Consider the following 21,497-nt stretch of genomic DNA (forward strand, 5'->3'; position numbering starts at 1 on the left):
TGTGAGGCACTTTTTATTATGGATGGATGCGCTTTATTTCACTTCTTTTGGACTGATGCACTGCAACACCCGCTGACTACCATTAAACAGCTTGGAAGATCAAAGAGAAATTTTTAATATAACTCCGACTGGAATCGTCTGAAAGAAGAAAGTCATATACACCTAGGATGACTTGAGGGTGAGTAATTTATGGGCTAATTTTCATTTTTGGGTGAACTAACCCTTTAATGTCTGAGGTGGAGAACTTGTCTACTTGGTGTGACATTTCTTTGTGAATTTAATTTTATTTTAGCTCCCTTTCGTTTATTTCTATATTTTAATATTCTAAAATGTATGCACAAAAAATACTTATACTAAAGAGGCAGTTTAGTAACAGTAGTTAGTTATAGCATAGTGGTTACGGTTTTGTTCAGTTGTGCTTTTTTTTGTTTTTGTTTTTTTTTAACACAATGTTTTCTGCATGTACCATCCCTACAGTTTGGTCTGTGTCTTCCCTTTAAAGCAGGGGCGGACTGGCCATCTGGACATTCTGGAGAAGTCCAGAACGGCCATCGGCCTGGCTGGTTCATCATCAAAGAAAAACCGACAAAAGGGGGCGCTAATGCAATCTTTTTTCGCTTATAAGAAACCGAAACTGACGCAAAGGAGTGTGGGCTCGTGATGGCAATCAAAAGACGTGAAGATAAAGGCGGTTGGGAGAAGCTAAAAGGAAAAAAAGCGAACATACGTCAGGTTACCTTTGCCCGTCTCTCTCACTATACACAGCATGTAGCCTATAGCACTATAGTAAAATCCCAGGTCCGAGCGTCCACTGCTATTTATTACTCCGCATTGTCTGGCATGAATATTCCATTCATTCATAAAGAGACAGCAGCGATTCTACAACGGGTTACATTTGAGAGCTATTGAGTTAGAAAATTGAGTAAATGAAGTAGCCTATGAGGTGATTAGTCTGATTAACATGACACACACACACAGACATATGAATACTCAAATTGAAGAATTCTGTTGTTTCAGGTTTCTAGATTCTAGGTTTATGTTTATCATTGTCATATACATTTTACATTCAGCTCTATGTAGATTTCAAGTATTTTAGTTCATACAATAATAAATTTATTTCAATCCTCTGTTGAAAAAAAAAAATAGAAGCCATCACATAATTTGTAATGGTTTTACTGGTTATAATGAAAATTGTATTGTTTTAATGGAAACTGTAATGGCGCCTGTTGTGCTCTACTGGTAATTGGTCATCTTCTATTCATGGCTTTTGTTAAAGCCACTAAATCCTAATGTAATATGTCCCAAAACACACTACAGGAAACCATTATTTAATGGTTAAAAGTTGATGGTTTGTAATGTTTGTAATGGTATTTGTAGTGGAAATCATTAGAATTTCTGTGATGGTTTCTATTGTTTTTGTCAGCAGGGTCACCATGGGTTTTGTGATGTTATAAATGCGATAGGATTGCCGTAATATTGTGAGATAGTAGCGACTGTTTGTAGTTGTGGTGGGCCTATTTGGGAGAAAATCCAGGGCCGTTTTTTACTCCCAGTCCGTCCCTGCTTTAAAGTATGGGTAATTAAAAGGATCCATTTTATCAGAAGTGTTAGTCCTTCTAATCAAGTTGTATATTAGGAATCAAGAGCATTTAGCGTACTTTGATACACATTTCTGCCTTGATAAAGTCTCATTTTGGTTCTTCTCCCTGTCTTTGTTCAGATGGTATGCAGCTGCAAAGGGATTTTTGACTTGTAGCTTTTATTTGGAAGTTTGGTTTGACTTTTGATAGCAGTTTATAACTCTTACAGCCTCCTATCTGAACAGTTGTCACATAGTGTTTATATTTTTCTTCCCTACAGCACTTGAATTGTAGCATGTTTGTTAGTGCTCCTCACTTTTGCCTTGCTGGTCATCCTCTCTTCAACCACTTGGCTTTACTGACTGGACACAGAGCTTTGTTTGGAAATTGGCACTGTCTGCACAGACAGCTGCCACCTCTTGTTCAGACAGATCTTTTTCTCGTTCTGTTAGTACCAGCTTACTCTGACAGTGGAGAGTTGTTTTACGTATAGCACAAACACTGAGCCAAATGGAGGGGAAAGTGCTGTTAGGAGAAAACTTTCCAATAGACCCAAATGACAAACAAAAATATTGACATGTTCACCAGCAAGTTTACTTTGGCCCTTTTGTTGTTTTTCTGCATTTCTTAATGGAATGATGAGCAAGGACTTCAAAAACAGTTAGTGAGAAAATTGGGCTTATCAAATGTGTCCAGTATCCTGCCATTGGATGACAACAGGAACTCTTTCTACTGGAATGAGTGGAAGAATGTGGACTCGATGATCTGACATCTAAAAATACTTATTTAAGCCAGGCAGGGCTTTATTTTTGCACCACTTTGTTAGATGCTCTGGCTCCAAGCCTTCAGGGCATATTTGCTCACTTTTATGGCAGATCAGTTGTCACTAAAGTCTGCTTTTATTAATCCAGTTAGTTTTAAAAACAATAATGGGCATAAGAAAGAGATTTTCAGATGCACAACGCCCAGCCTCAGAGGCTAAGTTTCTTTGGATCAACACAGTTGGAGAGAATTTATGTAATTGCAGTCAGTCTGGGAGCGGATGTTTGTTAAAGGACTGAAGACTACATTTGTTTCTTGGGATTGCCCAAACAGAGTATGTTGGGTCTTTTAATAGTCCTCAACTGCTTCAGCCATCATTCTTTGAATTCAATACTTCTACGCTGTGCTACTAAGACTTGCCATCTATAATAAGCCATGGAATGGCTGGAAGCTGTAGCCTTGGAAAGCAAAATAAACAAAACATAGGCAGTAATTCTTGTGTAGTTTTTTTTTCACCTTTCAATGAGGGCCAATTCAGGCTTTGTGTTCTGCAGTTTTGCTATACAGAATTTAAACTGACCATGGGCATATAGCTGGTTAACAGATTAATTTATTCAACCATTTTTTTTAAATATTGTTTTGCATTAAACATCAATTTAGAGCTTATGTACGACAAGTTACATATTTACACACGAGGGTGCTATAACATGTCTTCCCCTTAATGTGTTAACTGAGTGCTATGTGGGACTATTTATTGCATGAAGACAAGATGGCCTGGTGCAAATTCCATAATAGATATTAAACTACATTAAAGTTCAGTAATAGTGTTATTCCTGATCAGAAATAAACAACTATCTTTGTCGGTAGCATATATGCCTGATGTTGGCTAATTCTGCAGTTGCAGTTTATTAATAATAATTCTAAAATTGCTTAAATTATTAATTATCTAAACATATGGTGCTTTTTGAATTTGACATGTTATGTCAATAACAATAACAACACATGTTATACAGTGCATATTGTTTTGAGATGTTTTAATTCCTCTATATAGTGATTCAGATTCAGAACGGATTTGTGTTTAGTGGTCTGAGCTGTGAGCTCTGCACTCTGCACTATTTCTCTAATATCCAGCACTATCTCAGTGATCCCATGCAGATGATTGGTTGACATTACATGTCTCAGATGCAAAGTGCATTCAGCTCTAATCATATCAAAAATTATATATATATATATTAGAGGTGGGCGATAAAAATTCATATCATGATATGATATGTAAACACTGTCCAGGCGATATTGATATTATATTGTGATATAAGAAAAAAAATTACAGGCAACATATTTTAACCTTATATAACTAGACAAAGTGAGGGATTAAGACATAGACCTGAAGAGTCTTTTTTTTTTATTGTGCCATTGTTTTTCTCAAAAAGTGCAAACATGCAACATGAGGAAGGCCTGTATGAATTGAATTAAATTAAATTAAATATTGTGTGTTTGAGTAGGCCAGTGGTTCCCAAACCTTTTCTGCCAGGCCCCCCTTTTGTAGTGAAAAATATTTTTTTTTGTGGAAAGACTCTTATGCTCACCAAGGCTACATTTATTTATTAAAAATACAGTAAACACTGTAATATTGTAAAATATTGTCAATTTAAATTATCTATTTGAATGTTTTAACTAGAGCCCGACCGATATATCGTTTTGCCAATATTATCGGTTGATATGAGCCTGTTGCCGATATATCGGTATCGGCTAATATGCCGTCGATATGAAATTTTTTTTACAGAACATATAATGCAGATAAAATGCTTGAAATGGTGTAATTACTTAGTTTGTCCAGCAGAGCGCGCTCCATTGTTTGCTACTGGCGACCTGTATGAAATGCTTTAACGCTCCGTGGATGAATGTTCCGAAGTGAAATAAACTTCAAAGTAATAAAGTTGAATGGAAGTGAATTGAATTAAAGTTGAATAAACTTCAACTTTACTGTTCAGTGCACTGATGTCAGACTCATTTTGGATAATAAAGTTTATTGTTAAATTGTTAAATGCCCTGCCTCCATTACGTATCTTTGTCACGTCATTATAAGTGTTTGATCACCACATTTGAGTGATCATTGCAAAAAATGTGTTTATGTATATATATTCTGTTTATGTATATACTGTATTCTATATATAGTACCAGTCAAATGTTTGGACCCTCGAATGGGAAAGTGTCCAAACTTTTGACTGGTACTGTACTAAAATATACACGAAGAATATCGGCCAATATATCGATATCTGCCTTTTTTTACTCCATAATATCGGTATCGGCCCCAAAAAACCTATATCGGTCGGGCTCTAGTTTTAACATATAGGGTACTGTATTCTTGTGATCAAAGCTGAATTTTCAGCATGATTACTCCAGTCTTCAGTGTCACATGATCCTTCAGAAATCATTCTAATATACTGATTTGCTGCTCAGTAACCATTTTTATGATTTTCTTATGAATATTTGAAATGGTCCTTTGTGTCAGAGCGCTGGCGTTCGTCAGAAATAAAACGCGGCATCAGTTTACTGTCATGGATTTGTCTTGTCGCTATTAGAACATCACTGGGTTCTATTTGCTTTTGTCAAATCGCGCTGCTAGCGTCTGGTGTAGACACATTGTTTTGGTATTTGTAAATCTTAAGCATATTCATAATCTGCTTTACATTTACCTGGCACTGGAAGTCCTTTCACAAACTTGTAATTTACATGCTTAGAGCAGAACCATGCATCGTTCATTTATATTTCTACATGGCTCCCTGCAATACAACTCTGATTCTTCAATCGCACCATCTAGTGGTCTGTTATTGATACAATCACAACTTCTACAACTGATAACGGAGCGCACAAGCAGGTACTGCGAGTCATGATGAGGTCATTAAAATATGTAAAATTAATATTTTGCACTCAATTATTTACTTATCGGGCAAGTGGCCGCATAAGCTGGAAAATTACACTGTGTAGTCTTTATCACCCTGCAGAGGTTTATTTTGCAAAATAATCTGCTGACTGTACACGATCCTTCAGTTTGGGAACCACTGGAGTAGGCGATTTGTGCTCTATTCATTTGGTCTGTTACGATGCTCTGTGTTTGATTACTAATGCCTGCGTTGCACACAGATGACAAAAACATTCAGCCTCGACTCTTTATCGTCATTTGTGTTAAAATTTGCAAAGCGTACCAAATTGAACAAAACAATATAAATGCAAAATTTGAATTCATAAATCTATCACGGTATCCACGGTATAGCAAAATCCATATCATGGAACAACATAATACCGGTAGTCACTTTTATACCAGTATAGCGCCCACCCCTAATATATCAGGGCTCGGAAAATTTCAGAATCCCTGGTAGCCCTTCGGGCAGGTACTCTTCAGATTTTGGTAGCCCGAAAATTAATTTAACTAGCCCAAGTAAAAAAAAAAAACACTTTTTTTTAAATATAGAAAATAGGGCTGCACGATAAATCAAAATGGAATCGAGATCGCGATTCGACAGAAGCTGCGATTGTCATGCATATCTTTCAGTGAAGCACGGTTCAGTGGTCAGCAGTAAATCTCCATCCAAGGGCCAGAGGGCGCTCTCGCGCTGAAACTCCAAATACGCCTAGCAGAAGAAACCCAGAAAATGCCTATTGCTGCAGCTGAATAAATGGAAGGTTCAACTGCTTTCATTGATTCAACGTGACTAATAAATACACGACTACGGTAATATACGGTTTATCTGAGTTCTTATTATTATAATTTTCATCAAAATAAAGTATATAATGCAATGCCTTTATCACTGCTTAAATACTATGAAATATGTTGCGTGCCTTATTCTGTGTAAGAAGCCACATCATCTCACAGAAGGATTTATTTCAAACACTCGACTGACGTTATGAAGTGAGTTTGGAGTAAAAATATGTTATTAAATGTGGTATTTTCACATGCTTTCAAGGAATTTTATTTCACTATTTACAGGGTATCTGCAGAATTTTTTAAAATAAATTTAAGGCAATTTATGACCCGTTTTAAGAGCTGCAGAAGTAAAATGAACACAGTATGAGTGGGGTTGGACAATGTCTATGGTAACATACAGTATTGAGCCATAAAATTACATGATTTACAGTTCAGATACAGGTTTTCACAAAAACAAAAATCTTATACAACAGCATTTCAGCCTTTAGACCATTTTTATGAAAAGAGATAATTCAAGCATATAAATTGTCAATTTAAAACGTATAAATATTATTGTCTTAATTGTTTAGATTTTTAGAAGGCACATTAACTTCTTTCTCATTTACAACTCTGTGTTTGCTGCGTAAAAACACGAGTTGATATTTGCATTGATCTGACCATAAACAGCAAGAAAGGCTGATTGGAAATGCAAATTCATTCTCTGCCACGAGGTCGTGCTTTAGGAGTGCTGAAATATTGTGGTTTCCCCGGTAATGGCTGTACACAAAGCAGCTCCGCGCTCATAAACGCTGCTTTATCAGGAATTATAGGTCAAAAGAAATTAAAATGCCAACGACACGTTTCTTCACAGTCGACTGCCTTCAGATACATTCAAAAAAAGACATTCGTGCCGCATTGTCACGTGCAGCGCTCATATTTATTCAATGACATCATTGCCTTTTGAAGTTTAATCCAGCCATATCGCGACGCTTGTCTTTCCGTCCCAAACTGTAAGACCTTGAAACCTTGAAATTGAAATGAAGACGTTTTTTATACCATTTAACGTATTTAAAACTTTTTATGGCCTTAACTTTGATACAACTCACTTTGAGTTTTTAAGGACCCGCCGGAGATCTGCATTTAAGATTGCCCGTCAGGCAGAGTAGTGATGCATTTTGGTAGCCTGACTGGAAAACACAATAGCCCCGGGACGTCGGGCTAGCGATTTTGCGAGCCCTGTATAATATATATATATATATGACATGTTGCCCTTTTTGGTGTTGCCCCAATATGTTGACTGTTGTCATGTCTTTCGGATCATGTGTTTTATTTAAGGCTTGACGGTTAAAGAAATGGTTCACCCAAGAATGAAAACCACCATCATTTAATCACCCTCATGTCATTCCAAACCTGTTTGACTTTCTTCTGCAGAACACAAAAGATGTTTTGAAAAACATTGGGAACCAAACAATATTGGTACCCATTGGCTTCTATTGTATGGACAAAAAAAAAGTCTTGTTCAAAATTTTTCAAAATATGATATTTTATATTCCACAAAATAGACTATATAAACTTATAATATAAACTTGAGGGTAAGTAAATGATGACTGAATTAAAATTTTCGGGGGAACTCTTTTTTTTTTTTTTAATTAATAGCTGATTGATCTTGCTTTTGTAGATTTGAAATATGCTAATCTGTCAGAGTTCACACGTTCACACATTTGTTCACACGGTCAGTTTTTGGGATTGACAACTGCATTTTCTTTACAGGTGTGAGTCTCGAAATGTCCCGTTCTCCGGTGGAAAACTGACGGGATCTAAAAATTTCAGATGACACGCAACACACACAAGAAAACACGCACCACATGGTAGACGTGCATTTGTTGCGGCAGAGCGACTTCCTCTCTCACTGTATGATGTGACAGACAACCAGTTGTCCAGTCCTGTTCCGTTCACACAGCGCGTGTGTTCCCGAGAATGCGGTTGTGAATCCTGAAAATTTACAGGTGTGAGTTCGGTTACAGAATGCGGACCGATAAAATATTTGTTATTTAGGCTAAGCATCAACATTCACTAACCACTGTTATTTTTAACAGAACATTTTCTGTTAAAAATAACAGTGGTTTGTGAATGTTGATGCTTAAGCAAGCATGGGCTGCTGCATCTTTCACAGTGTCTAAACTTACTGCTACTACACTGCGGTGAGTAGATTCTAACTTAATCACTTCTGATTGGCCATTTCATTCCAGAAATCAACAGCTGAGTCTGTGATTGGCTACATTGCGCTACCCTTTAAACACGTGTTATAAATAGAAACTATGCGTAGCTTGCGCATGTCAATCATTTTAATGTTAATATTAGTTGTTTTTTTGCTTTTGTGCAACAGATAAATAACAATTTATATGTTTTAGACACTTTGTTTAGATAATTTCTATTTTGCGGGAGCCCCGTGAATCATTTTATTCTCCCGCATCCCGCACACACACGAGTCTCTTCCCACCCGCACCCACACTCGCCCATCAAGAGTTGTCCATCGCCGCACCCTGTTGCGTTGGGTCCCGCAGTACTCCCGCGGGAGTGCAGGTTTCTAGTGTGAACGTAACCGTATTAAGGACTCAAATACAGGACTGACAACCATATTCTGCTGCTGTGTGAACGTGACAAGAATGTTGCATCCTATTGCAGTTAATCTATGTTGTAGCTGCTATGTTGTGTTGTAATCTTAGTAGCTGCTGTATCTCCTGGATGCAGAATCACAGAGTTCCAAGTGAGCAGGTTTGTGTCTTTACATAACCTCTATGAGAGTGGTGGAATGCACACTGAAAAGGGCAGATCCACCCACCCCCTTCCAACTCCGCCGCTCTCACACAAACACCCTTGTCCTATCTCCCCAGTGACTTTTCAGGATAGGACTGTATGACCTCTGCAAGCCACTATTGGCTGTATGGAGCAACAGGCAGGGCTGTGATTCAGGCTACTGCACAGCTGAGGGGAGTAGCTGCCGTTCACCATTAAGTGAGCTGGTGCTCTGATAAAGACAGGACAGTCACTGAGCAAGATTATCCTGACCCCAGAGTGCATACTTTCTGCCACACTGGCTCCATTAGCCGACAACAGCATGAGAATGAAGGAGATCTCTTTACGGCAGGACCCTGACCTGAGGAAGGAGCTGGCACTGCTGGCACGCGGCTGCGACTTTGTGTTACCCTCTCGCTTTAAGAAGAGGCTGAAAGCCTTCCAGCAAGGACAGGCAGGTTGTCTTATATGTTTTGTGTGAAGCCTTCTGACTGTTCTTGTTTGCTTAATGCTATTGCTGTCAGTCTCAGTGGGGATGTAATGTGATGTTAGTGTCCATTAGATGTGTGATTATAGCCGTGGCATTGAGCAATACTGTTGTTGTTTTTTTTTAAATAACTGAGATGCTAGAGGATTATAAGCGGTTTTAAGAGCATCCAAATGTTTAGGATTGAGCAGGAGGCTCTGTCTGCCCTGTGGTGGAGTTGATGATGGTCATTCCGTTTTATAGACATGGCTGACTGACTGGGGAAGGCAAGATTAAATGCATTCATCTCTTACAGTGGGTTAGACTGAGCAGAATCCCCTGCATATTAGGGCTGCACGATTATGACAAAAATCATAATTGTCGATTAATCCCTTGAAATTGTAATTGCGATTATTAATTACGATTATCGCAATTTACATTGAATGATGTTTATACCATTGTTTGATGCAACTGCATGCTGTATTTTTATATGAAAATAAACAAGCTGAAAACACTAACTGAAAAACTTTTAGTGCTTTTCTATAGTATTAAGCAAATGTCTAATCTATCACAAGAGACTGAAGCAATAATTAAATTGTCAAAATAACTATGACACCCAAGCTTATAAAATCATCAGATTATTTAAAAGGATCATATGATGTTGCTAAAAAGAACATTATTTTGTGTATTTGGTGTAATGAAACAGTTCCTGAATGTGTTGTTTACTGAGAAGGGATACAGCTGTCCATGTTATGCTGCTAATGCTGCATATAATAGGGCTGCACAGTTAATGATAATTGAATTTTCAGTAATTTTCTGATTTGCAAATACTTTTTTGTTGCTTTATTTAAAGGGGTCCTATTATGCTCTTTTACAGAGTCTTGATTTTGTTTTGGGGGTGTACTAGAACATGCTCTCATGCCTGGTGGTTCGAAAAACACATTATTTTTCACATAATTTACATTATTAAAATACCTTTCTCCCCAGCCTGGCACAAGTTCTAACCACAACCTCGCCCCTCCCCACCCCCCATCCATTTGAATTTCTGTAGGCGGGAATTATTTGTAATGATATTCTAATGAGCCGCTTTGTGATATCACAAAGCCCGGAAAACAAATGCTGTAGTCCAAACGAGCCGTTTGTTGTAGTTCTTGAAAAGGGATTTTTTAAAAACGAAATATCTCCCTTTGAAGTGGACTTTGAGATTTGTAACTTTCTAGATCTTTTTAATGCCCAAACATACACACTACACACTGACTAAAATTAAAAAAGTGAAAAAGCATAATAGGACCCCTTTAAAATGTTATAGAAAAAATTGGAGGAGGTTTGTTTTGTTCATGGCTTACAAGTAGTTTCACAGTTGTAGAAAATAACTGGGTAAAATATGTTGAGAACCAAGGCCGCTAAAGAAGTGGGCGTTTACTGTTGCTTTCTATAGTATGAATTTTATTTTTTGATTTAATGAAATAAATCAAATGTAATGTGAAGACAGAGTTTTGTTGACCAAGAGGTTAATTACGGATTTGGAATAAATTGCATATTAAAGGGGTTAGGGCTGTCAAAAGGTCTCATCAGTGCTCTATCAGGTATTACTTTAATAAGCATATTTGTGATATTTGCCTTAAATTGATTTCTGTTACACTTTTTAAGTTTATGAAGGACAATATTTTCCTAACCTGATTAAATGTACGTCACCATTTACGTCAAAATCTTAAATTTAATCAATACATTAAGTTAAATTGATTATAAGACGACACTATATGGTTGTTACCATTCAAATGAAATCAGTATCAACAAACTCCATCTTTCCACTGCAGAGGAAACTGAAGCTGCATCGAAAGTGCCATAGATGTATTTACTCAGACTATTTAATGAAGATAAGAGGTTCCATAAATTCATTTACTCCAAATTGCAAATGCTTAAATAATGTTATTAGATTAATGTTTTACTATTTTTGACATACAAATACATACCCATCAACCCTCCCGTTTTTCCCGGGATTCTCCTGTATTTTACCATTCTATCCCGCTATCATCCCGTTTAAATATTTTCCCGTATTTCTCCCGTATTTTTAATCTTTCTATAAAAAAATCCCACTGGGCGTATTTTATATGTTTGCTACATTCGCCTCCGGTAAAACTCCCGTAATTTGTATGGCCCAAACCTCATTATATACGAATAATCACGTCAACAAATTCCAAGGTTGCCCAGTTGCCAGATCTTGTATGAAACGCATCCTTCTCACACAATCGATGCATACAAATTTCAACCCATTTGTCCCCACAACTTGGCAACCTACAACAGTGATGAGTACCGCGGGAAGGAAAGGATCACTGGTAGAAATGGGACGGGAGGAGAAGACTCAGGTGGTGCACCGGTGGAAAAAAACAAATATACATGCAAATTGAGATATAGCTTACACTTCAAAAGGCTATGGCCTAGTGTAGGCCAGTGGTCTTCACTATTTTTTTCATTAGCCCATCATGTAGCTAACCTTCCAAGAGCACATTCGGCGTTAAGAGCTGGAAAGATTGCCAAAACTGGCAACTCCGTGAGTCAGTGTCATGGACATAAGGGCAGAACCAGTTTAAATCTTTTCTAGTCTATATGTCCATCTTGTAATGCTGCTGTTTTAGGTATTTTTTTATATATATAAATGATTTGTTATAGAGCCTGCACTCTACACCGGAGATGGAACAGCAAAAAGTCTGTCTACACTGGACATGACAAAGCTACTGTTGCAAATCATTTGAACGTTGTGTCAATACAGTTCATCATAAATAGAATGAGGAATCAGTTTACAGATGGGGCTATGGCTATATTCCTGGCGAAAAGCGAAAGAATGAAGAGAGAATGAATTTGCATTTTTCAATAAGCCCTTCTGCTTTTTGTTTTAGTCCAAAGCCAAAAACGACCCTTATTTTTACGCAGAAAACACGGTTTGATATACACGGTTTAAATAATAGTTTGATAATAATTGTTTAAATTAATATAATAATATAATAATTGATTCTTTTGCCCCGCTCCCCGCCCCAAACCCAAGCACCCCCCTAAACTCTCGCGGTCTTCCTCCACACTTTCATGACGTAATGCCGCTTTGACTGTCGTGTAGAAGTCTGCAGCGGAGCTCTCCTCAGTGCGCATCAATGGTGCGTAGCTGCCGCAAAGGGTGTGCTCACGAGCACCCTTCTGAAAGCTAAAATGACGAATGGGACACCCTACGGTCTCGTGGACTTAACGGACATGCGCACGTGGCAGCCATTGTAAGTCTGCAAGAGCGCAAGTGCACATGAAGTGTGCCATTTGGGACAGGGCCTTTTTAGTTTGCGCATGATTCATGTGTACGCGCTCAGAAAAAGCGCACGTCAGAACAAGTGAATGAAATGTTTACTCGGCAAGACTTTAAAGCACATGCAAATAATGTGCTTTTGTGATTGCAAATATGTGCAGTGTCCCGGGAGTTAACATTTGAGTGAATGTATGTCGTGTTATAGAGTATATTGAGACACAGGCGCCAGAACTGTAACTGATAGAATGTGCGCTGCAGCATGAAACTGCAATATTTCTTAAAAGGCAGATCGAGACATTTTTATCGTCCACGATCAAAAATTGTGACATTGCACACCCCTGTCTGCTTCCATATCACAATAACCAAATATTGCCACCTAATTCATTGCCTTGCTGTAAAAAATATTTACATCTCTCAGGATAAAACAACAGCACAGAAGGTTGTGTTGGCTGAAGCCTATACGTGTCCATGTGTTTGTCTAATATAGAAAAGCCAAATGGGTCTTGTTCAGTGTAATGTTGCTTATTCTAGAGAGTGGGCTTTGATGGAGTTTTTTTTTTTCCCTGTGTGGAAGTTCTAGGGGGTCAAGATCTTCACAGCTGCAGCCTGACACTCAAATAGTTGAGGTTTTAAGTTACTGTGGGAAGCTGAGCCTTTGGAAAATCAGTAATAAGAGGAATTTAACCACAAGTGTTCACAAAACATTGGGCATGAAGGACGTTTTGTCATTTGATAAAGCCTTCATACAGTTGTTGTGCACATTTGGGTCAAGTTTTCTCAAAATCCCCCACAGTTTTTTTTAAATGTAACTCTTCATAGATCTTCATCCACCCAACTCTGGGTCATAAAGTCTGTTCTAAAAATTTCAAAGCTTTTTAAACTTAAACATTTCAGGCAGGGCTTTGTCAAGCCAGCATCAAAATTTGCCTCTAATTGTTCCTCTTCTTTTTATAAACTTTTTAAACTTTTTTTTGCTTTTGATTGATTGATTATTTTTTAGTCAGTGTAACTAAATACTTAATTGTAAAATATATAACTAGTCCAGTAGTTTATTTCGGATATTGTTTTACCATACCAAGTTAATCTGTTTCCAGCAGTTAAGTCTGAAACCGCTATCCATCACAAGTTGTTATCAGCTGTGTATCTGTTTAAAACAGTTTTTTTTTTCAGAACATGATAGCAAATAGATTTGACATAAGGACAACGGGTTAGCACTGGTTATCACACTGTAGAGAGATCTCGTTTTTTTTTTTTTTTTTAGACAACTTCATCTAGACGCAGCCAAAAGTTAGTTGTTTATGTACTAAGCCTTTTTTTCTATGAACAGGTGGAAGGTTTTTTGTTGTTGTTTGTTTCTGTATGTTTTAAGGAAATGTAACAAACCCTAAGGAAAACTGAACAAATTTAAAATACTAAACGAAAAGGGCTTACCCTTATTTTGTATTTTAAATTTGTTCATTTGATGTCATAAATGAGTGACTTCTCATGTTTCAAACCATTATCCACGTTAATGTTTCTTATCCTTCATGTCATGTATACAGCATCACATGGAACAAAAAAGGGTGTGAGGCTGTCAGAATTGTTTTAAATTGTGTGTTTTACGCACTCTGAGGTGACTTAATTAAGCCATTAGTGTGAAATGCTGATTGAGGGGCAATTTTCTGAGCAACCGTACATCTCTCCCACGATGAGTCTTGTGGCTAATGGTTATTTCTTCTGTCTTTTTCAGCAGGCTAAGAAAGAGGAGCCCGTTACACCATCTTTAAGTGAAAGCATTCCAAAGTTCTACTTCCCTCAAGGACAGCCCCAGGCCAACATCAACATAGACAATCTTATTTCCAAGATAGAAAAAATATTTTCTCAATTTTCTGATGAAAGAGTCACTATTAAAGACATGGGGCTAGTTGCCAAGGTAAGTGTGGTTTGTAACATGCCACCTTTATCCCCTCTGCAAATTGTTCATTTTGTGTAACTAACTTATAACTGTTTACATGTTTGAAGGTTTTACTTTTCCTTTAGCAAGTGGAAAAATATCACCACTGTTTATATGTTGAATTACTTGTCCTGAAGAGAACCTATTTAGGTAAACGACGGGATTCAGGAATTTAAACAGAAAGATTTATAAACATAATCATTGCTAATTAGCCCCATTTATAGTTTCTACAGCACTTGTGAAAGATGTAGTCATAATGGCCAAGCACTTAACAGAAACCTCTGATTGAGCTAAATTGCCCGTTTAAGAGAGAATGGTTGTAGTGTTGCATTTTATTTCTGAACTCTACTGTAACATTAAGATCTGAAAACTTTACAGTCTGTTTGGTGCTTATTTGTTTAGATAGAAATATAGCATTCATTCTGAAATTCATTACATCTAGATCTATTTTGTCACCCTGAGGTTGCAGTAACAGTCTAGGGTAAACGTACCTATTAAGCTCACGTACCCATTAAGCACACTTCCATTTTTGAGCTCAGATTATAAAAAGAAAAAATATATAATTTCAAGTCAATCAGATCATTGCACACTGAGATATGTTTGTCCATGTGTTAACACTGTCTGGCGGCCATTTTGAAAGCGGTCTAAAAACTTTCGCCAAAAGAGGAGCCCCTTAAATGTGCGTTTTTTAAATGTTTAAGCCTTTATTTTGGGTAAGTTTCACAACTTACTGTAAACTTAAGAGATTAATGTTTAGACTTTTGCATATTATAACCTGGAACTTGGATGTGGGATATAATTCCAGTTAGATTCAAAAGATAGTTTTAACAACATAGCGTAGGGTGACCATACGTGCCATTTTCCCAGGACGCGTCCTGGCCAGGATTTCTATATTCCCTAAAATATCTAGGTTTTGGCTTTGTTTGCGTGTGCAGACCGATCGGTGTATGACATCAAAATACCTCGAGAGCATTTTGAAAGCATAAGGAACCGTCTGTATGGTATTTTGATGTCATATATAGAAATCCTGGCCAGGACGCATCCTGGGAAAATGGCACATATGGTCACCCTAACATAGCGCAGATGCTACAGAACACAGTTAGCTGACTAGTTGTATAAGATTGTGTGCTACGCTAATAAATTACTTCACAGGCATTACTGGCTTGTATTTTTAAATCCATAATATTATAAATTGAAAGATTATTGCTGGTCTGTGGTTTTACAGTGCCGTAATTTTTAAAGATTTCATATTATTGTATGGTGAGCTTAAAGGGTGCACTACTATGAAAATCACACAGCTTCAGTGTGACATCAATAAGAAAAAGTAAAATTTCATAGATATTGTAAATAATAGTTGTTCATATTAAAATATGTATGAACTTATTACATGACCTAGATCAGTGGTCGCCAACCCGTCGATCGCGATCGACTGGTAGTTCTTTATCACTGTCCCAGTATATCCCGAAAATAACAGTAAAATACGTACAAAAATGCATTGCATTTCTGGGGTTATATTAATGTATCACTGAAGGGGGAACTGTCTTGAGAAAAGTTTCGATGGCAATGGCATTTTCTTCTCCGTATAAAGCGCAGCTCTGCTTTGTTTACAGCGGTAACCAAGGAAACGATATATTGCCGTCGGTTCATAAGCAATGTTGCCAAGTCCGCGGTTTTACCGCGGAATTGGGCTACTTTAACACTGTTGCCGCGGGTTGTTGTTCATGTCCGCGGGTTGAAGCGACCCCAATAATGTGATATTTAGCCCCTGGAATGTGAATTTTACTGGAAGATCCCTGCCGAAAAACATGTATTTTACCCCGGAATGCGATTTTTGCAGGGGGACCCCCCTCGAAACACGATTGGACTAGTTTTATTGCGAAAACCTGGCAACCCTGTTCATAAGCGCCACAAGCTCAGTGTGTTCTCGTTAAGCTCTTCCACACTGAACGTCTATGTAAATACTTCATAAACAGACTTAAATATAAACTGATGGTTGTCACTAAGGTAAGTTAATCGATTTTCTATAGATTCTGTCAACTAAAATCTGCAGACCGGCTCTGACCTTTGGCAACTAGTGTCAACTAGACTTGTGCCGGTATTCGGTAATGCGATATATCACGGGTGTCAACTTCTCCAGACTGTAAATCAGTGGAAAATCGGGGCAAAAACCGTGTAGTGTATTCCAGCCTTAAGAGACTATAGATAAGTTGACATCCATATGTTGCAATGTGCTTAAATTACACTTCATTATGAATTTATAACTGATCAAAAATTGAATGCCTTGTTGCTTGATTTTAGTGTTCTGTTTTTTTTGTACTTTTTTTTTTACTTTGTACCTTCAAAAAATATATACTTTTCAATTATTCTTTAAAAAGATTGTTTAAAATAAACAAGAATTTTTAATAAAACATGATGTGAGCTTAATCTCGGTGTGACGTTTTTGTCTCTTTGCAGGCTTGCGAGTGCCCACTCTATTGGAAAGCTCCATTGTTCCATGCTGCTGGAGGAGACAGGAGGGGATATGTGTCCGTTCACAAGTTTGTGGCAATGTGGCGAAAGTAAGACAATAGTTCTCTCTTCACAGTGCCCTTTCACATTAATATCAACTGGGGTCAATGGCTGCACATGGGGTTTTTTAGCAAGTATATGAATGTCCTCTTATCAAGCGCTAAAGTGCCGTGAGCTCTGTGTATGATTTTGGCGGTTATTGATTATTTGATTGATTATTTTGTACGACGAAACGGCTGTTTATTTTATGTGTCCCTGCATTACTTTGTGATTTTTTTTTATTTCTTGTATACTTATGGGAAGTCGTGGCCTAATGGTTAGAGAGTCGGACTCGTAACCCAAAGGTTGCGGGTTCGAGTCTCGTACCGGCAGGGATTGTAGGTGGGGGGAGTGAATGTACAGCGCTCTCTCCCACCTTCAATACCACGACTGAGGTGCCCTTGAGCAAGGCACCGAACCCCCAACTGCTCCCCGGGCGCCGCAGCAAAAAAAATGGCTGCCCACTGCTCCGGGTGTGTGTTCACGGTGTGTGTGTTCACTGCTGTGTGTGTGCACTTTGGATGGGATAAATGCAGAGCACTAATTCCTAGTATGTGTCACCATACTTGGCCACATGTCATGTCACTTCACTTCACTTCACTTCACTTATTCAAGTTTCTAACTGAGCGGCTGTGATTCTACAGAGAGTACATGAACAGATATATGATATGAAGTGGATTTTCCATAAAATATAATTAAATGAAAAAAAATATATCTATCTATATTATTAATGTACCATGTCTAGAAATACATTTATGTAAATATTTTTAATGAGATTATTAGTGTTCTGGAGAAAACTGGGAGTTCCTGGTTTGGCTGAGCATCTGGGTGGGGGTCCCTGAATCTGTAAAGGTTGAACACTCTTGTTTTATAATCATTATTCCTCCTCCATTGTTAGGGTTGGGAATCGAAAATCGGATACTTAAGGTCAGGAATCGGATACTTGTTGTCAAATTAAAATTTAGATTCCGCCTATCGATTCCTTTGCACTTTTTTTTTCTTCATCTGTGAGCACCGGATCTAGCGATCTGCCAGGACCTTGCTCGCTAATCTAAGCACTCCAAAGTGCGGGCAACATTTGCAATCAGTAGGGCTGGTCCGAATACCATTTTTTTGAGCTTCGAAGCTTCGGTAGTAATCAACACCGAATATTCGAAGCTTCGGAGGGAGGGGGCTGAACATATTCTTCTCTCTAATAAAGGCAGGAATCTCTGTGTCTGTCTGTCTGTTTGCATTTTTATTATGTCGAGAACCGTTCATCCAATCGACTTCACGCACGGCGGGTGTGTTGCTGCGGACCCAAGGGATTGCAGTGTCGCATTTTGGTGCAATATGGACACGCGACATGTTCAGAATTAATAAACTTTTAATAAACGGCCCTAGCGATCAGAAGCCAAAAAAGCTAAGTATAATAAACATGTTGCAAGAGAGGTGTCACCACCAGCATGACAAAGCAGTTTAATTTAATAGATTGTTAAAGATCGCGAACACGATTCAAACACCAACGTGATTCTATTCCTGAATTACAATGATTCGTCTGTTTCATTCCTCAACCTTTGACGTGTGCGATCAATGTTGTGATCACTTGGTTCGTCCGTGCAGCGTACGATCACACCAGTGTGATTTGAACATTTAAATTAGCGTTCGCGCTGCCATTGACCTAAAGAGAGCAGCTGTCATCTGTGTCATCATTTTCATTAATGAAACCGCTTCACAGTCTTTTCAGCCACACAGAATCATTTCTGTGTTACAAACATTCAAATCACAGAAGTACTAGGATAGAAATTTATAGTTCAGATATAAACTGTGTGTAGAAAAAGAAAAAAAAACCTCAATTTATCCAGAATCATGTAGTTCTATTTTGCTCACAAACAGCTCTTAAAGAGTCTAGCTTTTATTTAGCCTGTTGATTTTGGTTCATGGTATTCAGCTCCAATAAATGGTTTGCAAAAAAGAGACACAGGATAAATTAGGGCTGGGCGATATAGCTAAAAAATGTATCAACGATATAATGTTTCGAAGATGTACCGTCGATAAATATCAATACCGTTTTATCGCCAGGCCTAGGATAAATGTTTGATATCATTATTTAATCACATTGAAATCAAAACTGGGAATCGAAAAGAATCGGAATCGATAATCGGAATCGCAATTTATCAAATTTAAATGATACCCAACCCTAATCATTGTATGTCAGAACTGGCTGAGCGTGAATTCTGGAGCCTCATTTGTAGATTCCATTAATCCAAAGCCACATATTTGAAGTGAAGGGTTTTGGAGACCATATTGCTCTATGAAAGGATGAGGGGGAGCCTGAAACCATCTGTTTCCTCCCCACAGAGTGCTTCAGTCCTGTCATGATGACGCATTCAAATTTCTTCACCTTCTGGCCAAGCCAGGCTGCAGTTATTTGGAACAAGAGGACTTTATTCCATTCCTGCAGGTACAGAGTTCTGGAATAGAGACTTACCACTGAGAACACAGACACACACACAGGTCAAAATGCACTGAGCATTGATGATTTCAGCATTATATTATTTGCTACCATTCCTTTTTTTATGTACTTGCAAAATTTCAAATGTAATGCTAAATGTTATAAAATAATTGTGTGCAGTAGTGCATTCTTTGAGTTCAGTGATGGGTGGACATGTCATTTATATTCACTGGCAGGATTGGCCATGCACAGTGGAGGAGATGTATTCTGGCGTCCGCACTTTAATTTGTATTGTGTAGCTTTAGCAATTGCTTTGACCGTTTTGATGAATGAAAAAAGTATTGTTATGGAGTAGATTGGCCTGTTCCCGTCTGCTCCGTTACAGCAGTGATTTATGTGTTTTTCTATTGTTTAATTTCATATGGGGAAGGGTCAAAGAGTCACGCACCTCCCCCAAAATAAGTTGTCATAATATATCGCCTTTTACGCATATATACCAGTATTTGACTATGAAACATGCATGAGTAAAATGTTTGTTTCTCTGCTGAAGAATGCACTTTATGGAAAAGTCAGCAGGCCATATGTATGCAGAGAGTGAGACTGGCTGAAACTGATGCACAAGCTAAAAACTGGACTTGGCCTTAAAATCACCCCTTTGTTCTTAGAAGCTTAATACCTTTAACATTTCCACACGTCTTGTACCAACGTATTAGCCTCTGCAAGTGGATAGACTAAAATTATTTGCCTTTTCTCTGTAATCTAATCCAGAGCCTCTTTGCACACAAATGGATTTAACATTGCTGTTTTTTCTTCTCCTGTAAGCTGTGTCAGTTATTATATGCTGACTTTGATGTTATATTGGTGTGTGTGAATCATTTATATACCTTTTTTTTTTTTAAAGGATGTGGTGGATTCACATACAGGTCTGGCATTTCTAAAGGAGGCTTCAGACTTTCACTCACGCTACATTACCACTGTAAGGAATACTTCCAGTTGTGTATTTTTCTAGTAATTGAAACGCTTTTTGTATATTAAGCATGGATTTGCACCATTAACTAAAGCCTCAAATAACCTGAACCGGCTGTGTGTGTGTGTGTGTGTATATATATATATATATATATATACACTCTGATATTATTTTGGTGCACCATAGGGCTGGGCGGTATGACGTTACCGTGAAATAAAGTGTCTATCATTAGAGATTTTGCTATATCTTGTATTCCGCAGTATGCAAATTAGGGCTGCACGATATTGGAAAAAACTCGCATTGCGATATTTTATTTTTCTGCGATATACACTGAACACAATTATAAACGCAACACTTTTGTTTTTGCCCCCATTTTTCATGAGCTGAACTCAAAGGTCTAAGACTTTTTCTATGTACACAAAAGGCCTATTTCTCTCAAATATTGTTCACAAATCTGTCTAAATCTGTGTTAGTGAGCACTTCTCCTTTGTCGAGATAATCCATCCACCTCACAGGTGTTGGCATATCAAGATGCTGATTAGACAGCATGATTATTGCACAGGTGTGCCTTAGGCTGGCCACAATAAAAGGCCACTCTAAAATGTGCAGTTTTATCACACAGCACAATGCCACAGATGTCGCATGTTTTGAGGGAGTGTGCAATTGGCATGCTGACTGCAGGAATGTCCACCAGAGCTGTTGCCCGTGAATTAAATGTTCATTTCTCTACTATAAGCCGTCTCCAAAGGCGTTTCAGAGAATTTGGCAGTACATCCAACCGGCCTCACAACCGCAGACCACGTGTAACCACACCAGCCCAGGACCTCCACATCCAGCATCTTCACCTCCAAGATCGTCTGAGACCAGCCACCTGGACAGCTGCTGCAACAATCGGTTTGCATAACCAAAGAATTTCTGCACAAACTGTCAGAAACCGTCTCAGGGAAGCTCATCTGCATGCTCGTCGTCCTCATCAGGGTCTCGACCTGACTGCAGTTCATCGTCGTAACCGACTTGAGTGGGCAAATGCTCACATTC

At 38.1% G+C, this 21,497-nt stretch overlaps 1 protein-coding gene and 1 long non-coding RNA gene across 4 annotated transcripts in view; one reads left to right on the forward strand and one right to left on the reverse strand.

The window, feature by feature from the left end:
* The window catches only part of LOC107695472 (serine/threonine-protein phosphatase 2A regulatory subunit B'' subunit beta-like), a 36,926-nt gene that overhangs the window by 7,147 nt on the left and 8,282 nt on the right, over nt 1-21,497 (forward strand). For 2 of the 3 annotated variants that reach the window (XM_016495392.1, XM_016495393.1), the window contains exons 3-6: nt 14,308-14,490; nt 16,966-17,069; nt 19,399-19,501; nt 20,394-20,468. In XM_016495392.1, coding sequence (XP_016350878.1) covers nt 14,308-14,490; nt 16,966-17,069; nt 19,399-19,501; nt 20,394-20,468 — 465 coding nt within the window. The remainder of the gene's footprint in view (nt 1-14,307; nt 14,491-16,965; nt 17,070-19,398; nt 19,502-20,393; nt 20,469-21,497) is intronic. The other variant, XM_016495394.1, reaches the window with a different exon arrangement.
* The window catches only part of LOC107695494 (uncharacterized), a 14,564-nt gene continuing 3,495 nt past the window's right edge, over nt 10,429-21,497 (reverse strand). The window contains exons 2-3 of the long non-coding RNA XR_001635001.1: nt 17,620-17,623; nt 10,429-10,439 (exon numbers count right to left, since the gene is read on the reverse strand). This is a non-coding gene — a long non-coding RNA (uncharacterized LOC107695494). The remainder of the gene's footprint in view (nt 10,440-17,619; nt 17,624-21,497) is intronic.

The sequence above is a fragment of the Sinocyclocheilus anshuiensis genome, unplaced genomic scaffold (assembly GCF_001515605.1).
Source record: "Sinocyclocheilus anshuiensis isolate Anshui unplaced genomic scaffold, SAMN03320099.WGS_v1.1 scaffold562, whole genome shotgun sequence".
Taxonomy (NCBI): Eukaryota; Metazoa; Chordata; class Actinopteri; order Cypriniformes; family Cyprinidae; genus Sinocyclocheilus; species Sinocyclocheilus anshuiensis.